General features: G+C 40.5%; 1 protein-coding gene across 4 annotated transcripts in view; it reads left to right on the top strand.

Annotated features, from left to right (window-relative positions):
• LOC140193984 (protein GREB1-like) overlaps positions 1-15,418 on the top strand; it is a 458,873-nt gene that overhangs the window by 401,213 nt on the left and 42,242 nt on the right. For all 4 annotated transcript variants that reach the window (XM_072251261.1, XM_072251260.1, XM_072251264.1 and 1 more), the window contains exons 4-5: positions 3,921-4,252; positions 11,934-12,044. In XM_072251261.1, coding sequence (XP_072107362.1) covers positions 3,921-4,252; positions 11,934-12,044 — 443 coding nt within the window. The remainder of the gene's footprint in view (positions 1-3,920; positions 4,253-11,933; positions 12,045-15,418) is intronic.

Here is a 15,418-nt window from a genome sequence, read left to right on the forward strand (position 1 = left end):
GGTGCCTCTGATCTATGATAATGACATCATACTATAAAATTGCACAAAAGAGGAAATAAAATTTCAAGTTTGAATTACATAAGTGCACTTCTCCTTGTGTAATGAAGCAATCTATTGTTATCAATATCAGCCCTTTCTATCAGCAATTTTTGAGGGGAGAGGATTAAGTTAACAAATTTCACGACATACGCTGGTGATAATAAACCTGATTCTTATTAGTTACATTTTGATTAAGTCATTAAAAATATCCTCAAAATAAAATTTCATTTAACTTTTCAGCCAAGGAAAAGGCTAGGCCTTCCTGTTTTTCAACATTAGATTAGATTAGATTTAGATTAGATTCAACTTTATTGTCATTGTGCCGAGTACAGATACAAAGCCAATGAAATGCAGTTAGCATCTGACCAGAAATGCAAAGAATAGTGTTATTTACAAAATAACTGTGAATAAAAAGTAAGTGCTACAGCACACAAATACAAAGTACAGTATGGGTGCAATACTGTGTAATGCTGTGATGTGAGGTTCAGCAGGGTCACAGCCTCAGGGAAGAAGCTTTTCCTGTGCCTGCTGGTGCGGGAGTGGAGGCTCCTGTAGCGCCTACCGGATGGGAGGAGAGTAAAAGGTCCATGGTTCAGGTGAGATGCATCCTTGATAATGCTTTTTGCCCTGACCAGGCAGCGTTTATGGTAGATGTTCTTAATGGTGGGCAATTGGGTGCTGATAATCTGCTGGGCGGTTTTCACCACACGCTGGAGTGCTTTGTGGTCCGATACGGGACAATTGCCGTACCACACTGAGGTGCAGTTGATGAGTATGCTGTCAATCGTACAATGGTAAAAATCCGTCAGTATCCTGGGACAGAGGTGAGCTTTCTTGATGCTCCGCAGGAAATAAAGGCGCTGTTGTGCCTTTTGATCAGGATGGAGGAGCTCAGGGACCAGGTGAGATCCTCAGAAATGTGGACACCAAGGAACTGGAAGATTGATACATGCTCCACTACAGCTCCGTTGATGTAGATGGGGATGTGAGTGTGGCTCCTAGCATGCCTGAAATCTACAACGATCTCCTTGGTCTTCTGGGTGTTAAGGGCCAGGTTGTTGTCGGCACACCAGGTGGCCAGGTGCTGGACCTCGTCCCTGTAGGTTGTCTCATCCCCTCTGATTAGGCCAACCACCGTGTCGTCTGCGAACTTGATTATGGAGTTAGAACCATGTACGGGAATGCAGTCATAGGTGAAAAGGGAGTACAGAAGAGGGCTCAGCACACAGCCTTGAGGCACGCCGGTGTTCAGGGTGAGAGTGGAGAAGGAGAGGTTGACTAACTTAACTGATTGAGGTCTGTTAGTCAGAAAGTCCAAGGTCCAATTGCAGAGGGATGAGCTGATATCAAGCTGGCGAAGTTTGGCGATCAGCTTTGAGGGGATCGCAGTATTGAATGCTGAACTAAAGTCAATGATCAGCATTCTGACGTAAGAGTTGGGGCTGTCCAGGTGGGTCAGGGTGGAGTGAAGTGCCGTGGAGATGGTGTCCTCTGTTGACCTGTTGGTACGATAAGCAAATTGATGGGGGTTCAGGGTAGTGGGCAGACAGGATTTCAGATGTGATAGAACCAGTCTCTCAAAGCACTTTGCAATGATGGGGGTGAGTGCAACTGGATGGAAGTCATTCAGGCCCATGCCAGTGGAATGCTTTGGCACTGGCACAATGGTGGTGGTCTTGAAGCTTGTGGGGACAACTGCCTGGGCCAGGGACAGATTAAAAATGTCCGTGAAGACCCCGGCCAACTGCCCTGTACAGACTCTGAGCACACGACCAAGTATTCCATCCGGACCAGCTGCCTTCTGTACATTCACCCTGCTCAGGGTGGCACAAACATCGGAAGTGGAAAGTGAGAGAAACAGTTCACCAGGTGGGAGATCTGCTTTGAGGGTGACCTCCTTGTTCTCTCGGTCAAAGCGAGCGTGGAAGTAATTGAGTTCATTAGGGAGGGAAGCAGAGCTGGAAGGGAGAACAGTACTAGGTGGTTTAAAGTCTGTAATGACCTGTATGCCATGCCACACGCGCCAGGGGTCCTAGGAGTTGAAATGCTCCTGGGTTCTCAACCCTCCTTCCTTCATCTCTTTAAAAGAAGTAAAGACATTGGCGTTCTTTCCTTGTGATTTCTAGACAGATCGTCACATTAACCACTCCAGTGTTTCGTCTGCCACCTGCTGTATACACTGGAGTTCATCCAGAGCATGGTTTTGCAGCTGCTGATGCTGTTCACACATTTGATTACCGAATTAGCAGGGCTTGTTTAGTTCTGGTCCAGCAAAGTCTCGGTTCAGATTCCTACTGCATTTTCAATTCCCTCCTTATATTCAGGCCGACAGGTTCCCAGTCTCTTTTTTTTTTAAATACAGGTCTTATGCACACACCTGCATTTAATCAGCCTACCAGTTTCTTTGGTTTCAGCTGCACTGTTGAAAGTATCCTAACTGGGTTTCATCATGGGTTAGTACGGCAATTCAATTACCATATGAACATAAAAAAACGAGAGTGGTGGTTTCAGTCCTGCACATCACAGGCACATGCTGTACCTCCCCACTACCGGTAGTATGTACAACATGCAGTGCCTCAAGAAAGAAGCATCCCCACAGATCGGGCCATATAATTTTCTCACAGCTACTATCAAGCAGAAGGGACAGAAACTTGAAGTCCCACACCGTCAGGTTCAAGAACAGCTATTTCCCTTCAACCATCTGGCTTTTGAACCAACCTACATAACCCTCATCGCTGCAGTAAAGCAACATCGTGATCACTTAGCACGAAAATAAATGTTGTTCTTTTTTTTCCTGATCATTATGTTCTTGTAAAAATTGTCTGATTTGTATTTAATTTATTTTTGTGAATTCTGCTTATATGAAATGTAGCTTATGGGAATATTAGTTGGCACAGATTGGTTTGGCCACAATGAAGCTGTAACTGCATTTTTCATTGCTCGCATGCTTGTACTTGCGCATCTGACAACAAACTTTAGGTTTACCTTTTTCTTTCTTTCTTTTTCAATCTTTTTATTAGTTTCATAATAATAAACATAACATAGTAATGGTACAAAGTTATTGGGAATACATTGTTATAATTGACATAGTTGACACTTAAATGTTAAAACTCCCAATCATACAGGATACAGCTGAACAATATAAAACAAAGAAAAATATCTAAAAAAAAGTCATGAAAAGGGAAAAAAAATAACACTTTAACCCCCCCCCCCCCCAAAAACTAACCTAAACAGTATTAATCAACTAAACTAAAAAAAAAAGACATGGGCTGTTATGTAACGTCATTAAAAAAAGAAAGCATTAGTGTCAACAACTCCGTTCCTCTCAACCAATATTACAAAGAAATAGAATAAGTTTGGAAAAGGTCAAATTACGTTATATGAAAATGTTGAATAAGTGACCTCCAGGTCTTATTGAAGAGTTTTACCTTTTGAATTTGATTTCATAAAGGTAACAAAGGTATTAGCACTAGATGAGCAGGAGCGGACGAGGGCAATAATATGTAAAGGAAGTAGATGGTCTCGATGGGGCAAACATTTGTTGCTTAACCCTATCAAATAGTAGTTCAATAATTCCATTTAATATCAGAGAATGCATACCATATACAACCTGAAATTCTTACTCTCCACAGACATCCTCAAAAACAGAACAGTACCCCCAAAAAATGAGTGACAGTAAAAATGTTAGAACCCTGAAGCCCCCCACTAAATTATACTATATTAAATTATACTGTAAAACAGTTTAATTGCCCTGTGCCTAAAATATATAACTAATTTTATATTTGATCTTCGCTGTTCGATTTTGTTTTTTTTTTGGTCCTGTTTTCCATAGTAGGTTGTAGCATAATTCTGCTTAAATTTAAATATTTATTGCCTCCTAGGTAAATGTTCCGTCACACCTGGCCACCTCACCTATCATCATTTCTGAAGGTGCTGCACTGATGGAGACCGCAGTGGGGAGAAGCTTGGCTGGCAAGCACAGAAACCCAGAGTCTGTTGTCACGTCGCAAGCATCTATATCTATTCATTGTACACCGTGTTCTCCTGAAAACCAATTGAGCGGCAACTCTGTGAAGAAAAGAAGAAAAAGGAGACGCAAATCGAGATTGGATAGCGTGAGAAGAGATGACGTTGGTGATACTTCAGAGAATGAAAACATGTTCCCTATTGAAATCAGCTCTGAAGAAGAGGTGGAATTCACTGAGACTCCAAGGTACATACCTGAATGATTCTTAGCAGTACAAAAACTGCTGTAACAATTAGTATTGTAATTCATTGGGTCTGTACTTAGTTATTTATAGGTTTAGTTACGATGAAATTTTATATACTTATGGTATTCAAATGAAGAAATTAATTATGGGCAATTTGCCTGGATCAATTTTGACTGACTTTTGCCCGGTACTTTGCTGTTGTATATAACCTAAAGGTGGCGGATTTTGAAGCGCCTTTTCCCTTTCTCTCTTGCTTACATGTTTGTATTACTTTATCATACTGAGGCGGTAGCTGGTCTGAATACAGAGTGGAGTAGGCACTATTTAACTGAAACGTACCACTAAATCCTACCAGAGCTTCAGAATTTCCTATTTGTTTTTAAGGTAGGGTTTTGAAAATTGCCTAGTCTTAACTTGCACTGTTCTCCTTAATCAAGTCTTCCTTTGCTTTGTGCTCTTCTGGAACTTCATGGTATGCGATTTGAATACATCAAGAACAAAAGCAGATACATCCGAAAAAATCCAAATGTATTTTCTCAGCCTATAGGCAAACTTGTTGGCCGCTTGTACAGCTGCTAGAAATTGGAGACATCAGAGACTGCAGATGCTGTGATCTAGAACAAAACACAAACTGCTAGGGGAACTTAGCAGGCTAAGCAGCATCTATGGAAGAAAATGTTGATGTTTTGTGTTGAAATGCTCTCGCAGGGTCTCACCCCAAAATGTTGATGATTTCTTTCCCTCCGCAATGCAGCTTGACCTGCTAAGTTCCTCCAGCGGTTTATTCTTGTGGCCAGTGTATGTGAATTCCTTGTCCGCTTCTGTCCTTTAACCAAAGTGTGTAAAATTATGATGAAACCACATGACAGCTAACATTAACGCCAATTAATTTTCCAAACTTAATGTGGAATTTAAAGTCCTTGGCCTGCAATTATCAGTTTGATTAGAATGACGAGCAAGTAAAGAGAGATGAAATGCCTAAAAATTGCTGCAAGAAAAACGGGAGAGAAGATCGGCCTACGTTTTAGTAAGAGTCATGCTGTGTAATGGGTAGCATGAAGACTTAGCAGAAAATAGCCAGTGATCTCCAACAGTCGGAAGTTGATGGATTTGACAGACTTGTGTTGTGCTGAGTTAATTGGAGATTGTTAGACAGTGAAATTATTTTGTTTAGAAATGCATTATAGAAGCTAAATAATGCACTCGAGGACATGATGAATTTTATTTATTCACTCTCGGGAGACAAGTTCAGCATTTTATTATCAATCCCTAACCACCCATAAAATAAAATGCAGATGCAGAAAATCTGAAATGAAAACAAAAGCTCCAAACACTCAACAAGTTAGGTCTCGTATACGGAAAGGGAAATAGGGTTAATATTTCAGTTCAAAGGCATTGTCATTTATTTCTAAAAATGAAATGTCAACACTGGTTTCTCCAATAGTTCCCTGAATTGGCTTGTGAGGTAGTTAAAAGCACCTGTGTTGCTTGGTCTGGAGTCACTGGTTAGTCAAACCATGTCAATAGCACACACATTACTGGGTCTGGAATCACTGGTTACTCCTGCCATGCTAGGTTGGCATGTTTTCTTTTCTGATTGATGAACTGAATCAAGAGGATGAACAAAACATTGTACTCTTATCAAGCTGATCCGTGCCAAACAATATTTTTGTGATGGTCTTCAGTGTTCTGCATTGTTGCTGTAGTCCTTTCATGTGAGGAACAACCGGACCCTAAGTAACAAGAGTGAAGGCCTTCCTTATTGGTTATTCCAATGGTTTTATGACAGCTTGTTGACAGGAATCATTTTCACTGGGAGACAGTGAGGGTATAAAGATTTCCTGGGACAGTGGTTCATCCTGACAGTGTAACGGCAGTGTGGTGAAGAGCAGTTGGTTTTATTGTCTATGCGAAGTTAATAGATGATCCCGTTTATAGACAATAGTTCTCGACATTGAAACAGATTTTATGCGGTGTTACAAAGACAGAAAATGCTGCAAGGGCTAATCAGGTGAGGCAATATCAGCAGTGAGAGAAATGACTTAACATTATGGGTTCAACGATTCTACAATCTGCGACTTTGGCTATATGCTAATATAGCCAGTGTGTCAGCCCCTTCTCCCAGCATTTTGCCTTTAGAGCAGCTGCTTAAAAAGGTCTGAGGCAGGTTGTGCAGTAATCTCCACTGCTATGCTATTCTACAATTCCACAACAGCTGACTTCTCCCCTCAGTGTAGTGGAGCATGTGGGAACGTTTCATTCTTCAGGGTGCCAGTGACTAATTTTAGAAGCGAGCTGAATCCAAATTAGATTTGGTATTTGTTTTGTTGATCATCACTTGCGTACTAAATGTCCTGAGGATCAAGCAGCAATCATGTGGTGTCACCTTTCAACTTCATATGTCATGTATATATTTGAAGCTTTAACAGCCCTCGTGGGTTTCCTTTTTGATGGTCTGAGGTACCTCAAGAACCTTGAATCAATTTTGATTTTTGAGTATGGAACTGTCGCAGATCTTACAGCATGATTTACCCCAGGTTTTCCTTGGGAATATCCTTTGTTAGCATTGGCATTATCCTGAGCCCACAGTTGCAGCAGCAGTAACTTCTTCTGCCCCGTTGCTGTCCAGCACTGGTGGACTCCACACATTATGGGATAGCAAGGTCTTCTGCAGATGTGCGGATGGGAAGCCTACACCTAGTTCAGTCTGGCATAGTCTCAGTGATCCCAACTCAATGGGGGAATATGCTGCTGGGAGAATAGGACTCTGGTCATTTCCATTATTTAAGTTGGCATAGTAATTCAAAATGATTATGTGAATGTTTCTTTTAGTATAACGAAACTAGTTTTTAAGCTTTTTGACATGATCTACATGTTTTGCATGCCAAGAACATTTACAAACATCCGGTGGCTCCAGATGGATGCGGCAGGGGAGTGGGGGATAATCTCAGCATTTGTCAAAGCCATTCGGTCAGTACAGTGGGCTGCATGCAGGGAGGCAACACTCTGCTCAGTGGAAAGTGCAGACGTGCTGGCAGTCCATCTTCCTAGGGGAATGTTGTCCAAGGCCAGCCAACAAGTAGTTGTATGACAGAGAGAGAGAGACCCCATGATCCTGGGGCAACAATAGATCTACACAGTAATTTTCTTTACATTTAGTAATAAAAATGTAACTGGAAGAACTGAAACATCTGGCTGTTCATTAGACTGAGCAGGCAGACTTCTGCATAAATGTAAAATTCTTTGTGTGTACATGATTATTGCCTACAGATTTAATGTGAAAGAAAAAGATTGAAAGGATAATATGATAATTACAAGTAGAATTCTTTGTTTCTTCTGCTTCCGTGACATAGATGTATGTGTGAACATTGTTATATACATGGAAAAGTTTTAATTCTGATGACCTGAAAGGTCAGTTATTTCTTTCTCTACAAACTGCCTGACCATCAGAGTATTTCCAGAGCTTTTCTGCTTCTGCAGCTATCGTTTTTTTGATTTTCATTTTTATAATAATAAAGGCATCCGTTAGTCTTGCGAGACCATGGATCTGCGCCTGGAAAGTCTTCACTCCAGGGCGCAGGCCTGGGCAAGGTTGTATAGAAAACCAGCAGTTGCCCATGCTGCAAGTCTCCCCTCTCCATGACACCGATGTTGTCCAAGGGAAGGGCGTTAGGACCCATACAGCTTGGCATCAGTGTCGTCTCAGAGCACTGTGTGATTAAGTGCCTTGCTCAAGGACACAACACGTTCCCTCGGCTGGGACTCAAACTCACGACCTTCAGGTCGCTAGTCCAATGCCTTAACCACTTGGCCATGTGCCCACACAGATGAAATTATGAAAACACTTTAGCACGGCGCCACTTAGTACCTAGAACACCTCACTGCAGAAAGATCTGGTCAACTTAAAATATTCCTCCCTCACTGATGCTAAATAGATTGCAATCATGTCTGCTGACTTTCAGTGCATGCATAGATGTTACAGAATGTGAACAGAGTAACATACAGTTGATATCTTTATGAATTTAAAGGTAAATCATATGAAAATCTGTATCAGTGTTGTACTGTTCATAAGATCAAAATATCAAATCGGAGTCAGGCTTAATATCATCGGTATATGTTGTGAAATTTGTTTACTTTGCGGCAGCAATGCAAAGCATTACATGATCTATCGAGAGAAAAAAAAGTGAATTACTGCGTGTGTATGTGTATATGTGTATGTATGTGTGCATAAAAATAGATTAAAAGTAGTGAGGTAGTGCTCACGGGTTCAGTGCTCATTCAGAGGTGAAGGAGTGGTTTCTGAATCTTGCATGTGGATTTGAATTTCACTTTATCTAATTCTGCTTATGAGAAAACAAGCTTTTCTGAACCAGATTATCATATAACCAGGCTGGTCTGCTCCATTTTCAGTACCTTTATCAAAATTAGTTATTTCTACAGATGTATGTTGGAGAAAATTCTAACTGGTTGCATCACCGCCTGGTATGGTGGGGGGGGGGGGGTGAAATGCAGGGATTGTCAAAAGCTGCAGAGGCAGAGCACTTCTATCACGGGCACTAGCGTCCTGACCATTGAGGGCATTTTCACAAGGACATGCCTCAAAAAGGCGGCATCCATCATAGTGGACCCTCTTGGCTTTTGATGTTTTAATACAAGGTTCTTTTTTGGAAGTCAGGAAAGAGATGCAAAACTTGTTTCTTCACTTATCATTTTATTAAGCATTAATAGAACAAAGAGAATTGAATAACGGACAGTGATAGAAGTCTAGTAAGTGAAGGAAGAGAAGTAAGAACTACTGGAGCCTCATGGTCTGATGGAATTTTATCACTAAGTCTGGGGAGCCTAGTTTGTTGATTGACAGTCACCAGTTTAGCTATGATCTTTTCTCTGATTGCAGCAGCCAGCGTCGATATGCCCTGAGATGAGGTTCGAACTTGCACTTGCCGTGTGCAAGGTGTTGCTATTACCTTTGCTCCATGATGAAAGATCCTGACAAAAAGCAACACCTTCAAACTTCTGGCCTATAACCTGTCTGTCAATAACATGGAAGCTTCTATCAGGCATTGTAGCCACCAAGCTGAAGGAATGTGTGTAAATTTCTGAGCCCTGCTCAGAGGGAGATTAATAATGAAACCAGAGCCTCCAAGCACCAACTACTGATAGACAAAGCAGTCGTGTGAGACTCCAAGACCAGGCACACCAACCTAAACATAGCTTGGATCAACTACCAGAAAGCATATGACTCAATGCCCCACACATGGATCCTGGAATAACTGCCTCTGTACAAAGTCAACAAGACATGAAGCACCTTCATCAAGAACTCAACAGGCCATTGAAGGATAATGCTAGAAGTTACCTCAAAGCCAATAGCACAAGTGACTATCATATGTGGAATATATGGTTGGGCACAGGAGTACATTCAGCCAGAGACTCATTCCACTGAGATGCAACACAGAGTGGGGCATAGGAAGTCATTCCTGCCTGTGGCCATCAAACTTTACAAATCCTCCCTTGGAAGGTCAGACACCCTGAGCCAATAGGCTGGTCCTGGACTTATTTCCTGGCATAATTTACATATTACTATTTAATTATTTATGATGCAGCTGTAACGAAAACCAATTTCCCCCGGGATCAATAAAGTATGACTATGACTATACCAGGGTGATGCTGTTCTGCATAGACTTGAACCCCTTCAGGCATATGGTCTCAAAGAGTGGATATCGATACAGGTTCAAGAGTGGAGTAACCATCAGCCACCTCCTGTACATGGATGACATCAAGTGCTATGCCAGAGATGTAAGAGACACTGACTCACTAATCCTCCTGACAAGGATATACAGCAGAGTCACTGGGATGCCATTTGGACTGGAAAAGTGGAGGCAGACGGTAGTGAAAAGAGGTAAACTCATCAAGACCGAAGGAGTCGAGTTACCTGAAGGCCACATACCAGATGTTCAGGATAGCTACAAATACCTGGGCATCCTGAAGGTTCTTGAGAGCCACGATGGGGACACAAGGAAGGCTGCAACATCCATGTTACTCCAAAGAGCGAGACAAGTCCTAAAACGCCAGCTGAATGGGAAGAACAAGATCAGAGCCATCAACACATTCATCCTACCCGTCAACAAATGCGCAGCCGCAATAGAGTGCTAGCCAAGGAACGAAATGGAAGCCACTGACATCAAGACCTGGAAACTACTTAAGATACATGGAGGATTCCATCCAAAGTCCAATGTTGAGTGAATGTACACCCGCCAGAATAAAGGAGGACGGGGGCATGGAGATGTCAAGGCCTGGAAGAAATGCGAAACATCCATGAATACGTTAGGAAGATGGCCCCCAAGGATGACCTGCTAGGAGAATGCCTCAGACAGCAAGCAGGGGACATGGAAATGGAAGTGGGTGTAGCAGAGCCAGAGAATCCGGGGCCACGGCATGCCAAGCCACTGTATGGGATGTACCATTGCCAGATATTGGAGGTGGCTGACATAAGAAAGTCCTACCAATGGCTGGAAATGGCAGGGCTGAGGGACAGCACAGAGGCGATGCTCATGGCTGCACAACAACAGGTGCTGAGTACAAGAGCAATAAAAGCAGGGGTCTGACACCAGACAAGACCCAAGGTGCAGATCGTGCCCAGAATCTGCTGAAACCATCCAGCACATAGTAGCAGGGTGCAAGATGCAGGTAGGAACAGCATACACTGAACGGCACAACCAAGATGCAGGAATTGCGAACAAGAATATCAGTGCTGAATATGGACTGGACACTCCCAAGTCCAAATGGGAAACACCTGAGAAGGTATTGGAGGATGACAGAGCTAAGGTCCTGTGGGACTTCCAAATACTGACCAACCAACCAGACAGAGCAATAGTGGACAAGGAACAGAAGAAAGCAATAGTAATAGATGTGGCAATCCTGAATGACAGTAACATCAGAAAGAATGATAATTCTGGTTGTCATCTGACTTTGCCTCCTCACTCTGATTTCTGGATTCCCTTGAAGCCTTTTTACATCCTTTTTCTCACTCAGAGTTCTACCTACTTAATGCCGTCATGTTCTCAACTAAAATGTTGAATAGATGATGAAAAGCTGAGATCTGAGCCGCAGTACCTCACTAATCAGAGCCTGCCTACCTGAGCAGTGGGTTTATTCTCACTTTGTTTTCTATCTGATATCCAAGTTGTATTCCATTTTAGTATATTACCCTCCCAGTGCCATTTTTTTTGTCCTAACTGTTGATCAACATCCTGTTCAGAGTTTATTTATGAGCGATACATGCACATACAGTTTTCTGTGATAGAAATTTGATAATCAAGAAGCCAAAAAAAACCCTTGCAATATCTAATTCAGGAAATGGTTAAATTAAACCTTAGTTTCCTTCTTGTGCCAATGCCATGTCACCAATGTGGAAGGTTTTACCTTGCAGATTAACTCTAATAGTAGGTGTTGAAATCTGGTACTTTTGATGTTAGTTGTCACTTTATTTGATTTGTTGTAACATTATGAGTTTATCTTTCAACAGGGAAATAATGATGGACAGACTGGTATATGGGTGTCCACACACTTGTCCGTTGATTTAAGTGCAAATTTATGCTTTTAAATCACTCCTCCTCTCAGAACAATTTATGAACTGTCTTTGGAAGTTTCCTGCTAATTGGTGCTTTGCTTTTCCTTTTCCAGGAATTCAACACATATGCAGAGTGACCTACAAGTGCAGAACCGCACCTTGGTTAACATAACTCATTCTCAAGTGCATCCTTATTCAGACACAGAATGTTCATCCAGACACAGGTATTGGTCTTTACTGAGTTTTTCAATGCTTCTGACTCATTCCTGCACTAGCTGTTATTGCTGTCCTCTTAATTTTTTCTGCAGCAAACAACTTTCATATTTCTGATGGCAAACAACAGAAGTTTCTTCAGTTTGTTAAAGATGAGGTTGCAAAGGTGATGAATTCTTGTTTAGCCATTATTTAAGAAAGTTAATTCCTTGCACTGCTTAATCTTAATACTCTTGTTCATCGGCACAATATAGGTGATGGTGAACAATTCTAAAATGGAGGCAGCTGCATTAATATTGCTGTTTGTTGAAGAAAGAAGCTCAAAGAAACAACAAACACGGCTAAAATATGCTTAAATTATCAAAGCTGGAGGATTGTGAAAGATGTTTGTTTGAAATGAGCAAACTTATGTTATCTTTGCATAGGATAATGTGCATTACTTTTATTGCTAAAATGTCCCATTTAAAGAAATGGGCCCAATTTTTTAAGCTTGGATGTTTCTACTCAGACAACCGAATTTTCAGAAAATTATTAATCTTAAATCACAGCTCTTTTAAAGATGGTTTGTGATATTACTTAATATCAGAACGGTTAGTGGGACAGCAGTTGCAATGGTTAACTCAATCAAGAGATTAATGTCATATTAGAAGTCAAAAGATAAACAAGTCATTCTGATGGCAAAAGATGTCTTGGTTGCTAAACTAATAATAAGATATTATTCGTGATGATAATGTCACAATCCTTCAATGAAAGACAAAGACTTTTTCAAAGTTAGTTATGTTTGCTGAATTCATCACTGAATACTTCTCAAATAATAGTCAATGAGAAAACACAGCAATTAGATGAATTTAACCAAAACCATCTGAAAAATACAATCTGGGAATAGTGAATTTCACTGAACCAACATCAGAAAGTAGTCTTTTTAGCCCTACCTCCCTCAATAGTTGTGTGGTAATCAATTCAGTTTAGGTATGGTCTCAGTCTGAAGCGTTGACTGTTTATTCCTCTCCACTCATGCTGCCTGACCTGCTGAGTTCCTCAGCATTTTGTGTGTGTTACTGTGGATTTGCAGCATCTGAAGAATCTCTTATGTTTATTCATATCTGGCAATTCTTGGAAAGATTTCTAAACTCAATAAATCATTGATATTTTGTGATAGTTACAAGAGTACCTATATTAATGGATTTTGATTATTAGTGACATATTTATTTGTGAATGAGGTAAATTTATCACACTTTATAAGATTAATTCTGCTAAACTCAGCTTTGCTTTAAAGTATTATTACAGTTTTAGAGGAGTACAGTGCTGTGTTTGCCCAGTTCTGAATATTCCAGCTCATGTTCTGAATTGCCGGTACAGCGAGTGTAATGCAGGGATGATGTCACAGCTGGTTGCATTGTTGTCCTTGTCATTTGTACACTCTGCATTCAGATATTTCGGCAAGATCCAGGCAACGTAAATAATTCTGCTTTTTATGCTGCACTGCAAAACTCCAGTCTGCCTGCAGAAAGCAAGCAATTGACATCACACCTTTCGGTTACCGTTGCTGGAGGCTTGTCTAGCTCTTGTCCACAACCAGAGCTTCTTTATCCATCTATGCTCAGGTATAAGATTGCTACTGCACATCCCAGCAGGCATGCCTTTGTGATGCTACTAATGCATTCATCAGTTTGCAATAATGGTGTTTGTGAATGTGATTTTTTTTTTAAAATTAAAATTTTCTTTTCTCTTAAAACTTCTAAATTAAGTTTAAATTCAGTTCAGAAGCTTACAATACATACGTATTCCCTTTTTAAATAGGCATTGCAGGACCTTGTGATACCAATGTCAAATATATTTACCTGAGAGCTGTTTATACATCTGAAGATTAAATATGCATTTAACTAGTCAAATAGTTGTTTTATTGGTTTCGTGGTTTGTGAAAGGCAATGAGTGCTCCTCTAAACTACCACTCCTTTTAATCTTCTGTAGTAATGCTGCTGTTCAGTGAGCCAAACAAAAATTAGTGAAGCTTTATAAATTTTATTTTACAGCATCATTCAGCATTTGCCAGGAAGATGAATGAGGTTATGAGTGTATTGTAATGCTCAACCCTATTTTGAATAAACTCATTGGCAGATAGAAGGTTTAATGTTTGTCTAGTGTTTTGGATGGCAGGTGAGATTATACTGAGTATGATAGTGAAGGAAATAAGGACAATGTTAAACTCAGGATTACAATTAGATTAAGGAAACCTCTATCAGGGGGACTCAGTGACTCAGCAGCTACAGCTCCTGCAGTTTAGTTCAGTCCTGATATCCAGTGCTGTTTGTGTGGAGTTTGCAGTCAAAGGAAGAACATGCATGTGTTTCTTCTGGGTGTTGTAGATTCCTCCCACATTGCATCGACATGCTGGTTAAATGGCCACTGTAAGTGATCCCAAGTGTACTTGGGTGGTAAGAGACTTGTGTTGGAGTTGATGGGCATATAAATAGGGATTTTTGGGATTATCCTGAGATCTAGTCTAGGCTCAATGGGTCAAATGGCTGTCTCCTTTGTCAGCAGAAATATGAGATGTACATCAACATGAATCAAGAGGGAGGACAAATCTGCCTTTCAGCACTGCAAAGGTTTAGGTTAAACACTGGAACAAAAGGCAGGAATTCAGTCATTTTACAAACATTCTTATTCCCACAACGCATCAGTTTCTGAATGTACTTGCAACATATTTATGTAGTTTGATTTCTTTAAAGAAAGCATAAATATTTCTACAGCTATGGTTGCTGTTGATGAATGCTGACCCCTTTTTTTTAAAATCATCTTTAAAGGATGGCGGATTTGTTTAATGCACATTCATCACAGAGCTCCATGCTCCAGAGAGAAGGGATTTGATTAGGTTGGAATATCTCCATTTAAGAAAAAGAATAATCCCCTTTGGGGAAAACTACTTTTGTTCCCATCAACATCAATCCAACAGACGTTAAGTTCATTGAATCTTAACCCAGCAAGTACAGGGAAATAGAATAAATATTTATTGCATGAGCGGTTTCATAATTTATAAGGTCAGCTACAAAAGCACGCTATTTACGCATGTTTCGTTGCTTTGGGATTTGTTCATTTTACTTAAATCTATCAATATCTCTGCCTGTAAACATACCTCATCTCCCAAACTATTCTTGAAAGTGAAATGTTGGTTAAAAGATATCTTCATACAGTCATTAGAGCTTCTAATCTACATAAATGATTACTTGTTTAAAGAGCAGGTTAATGAGTCTCTTATCACCTTTGTGCACTTTTATTTGATCAGTAGTCACTAACTACTAATTCATCATGTTTAATAGATAATTAGTGTACTTAATATATTCTAACTGAAGTTTTTTTACCCATGAAATGAATGCAAAATATT

Source organism: Mobula birostris, chromosome 2 (assembly GCF_030028105.1).
Source record: "Mobula birostris isolate sMobBir1 chromosome 2, sMobBir1.hap1, whole genome shotgun sequence".
Taxonomy (NCBI): Eukaryota; Metazoa; Chordata; class Chondrichthyes; order Myliobatiformes; family Myliobatidae; genus Mobula; species Mobula birostris.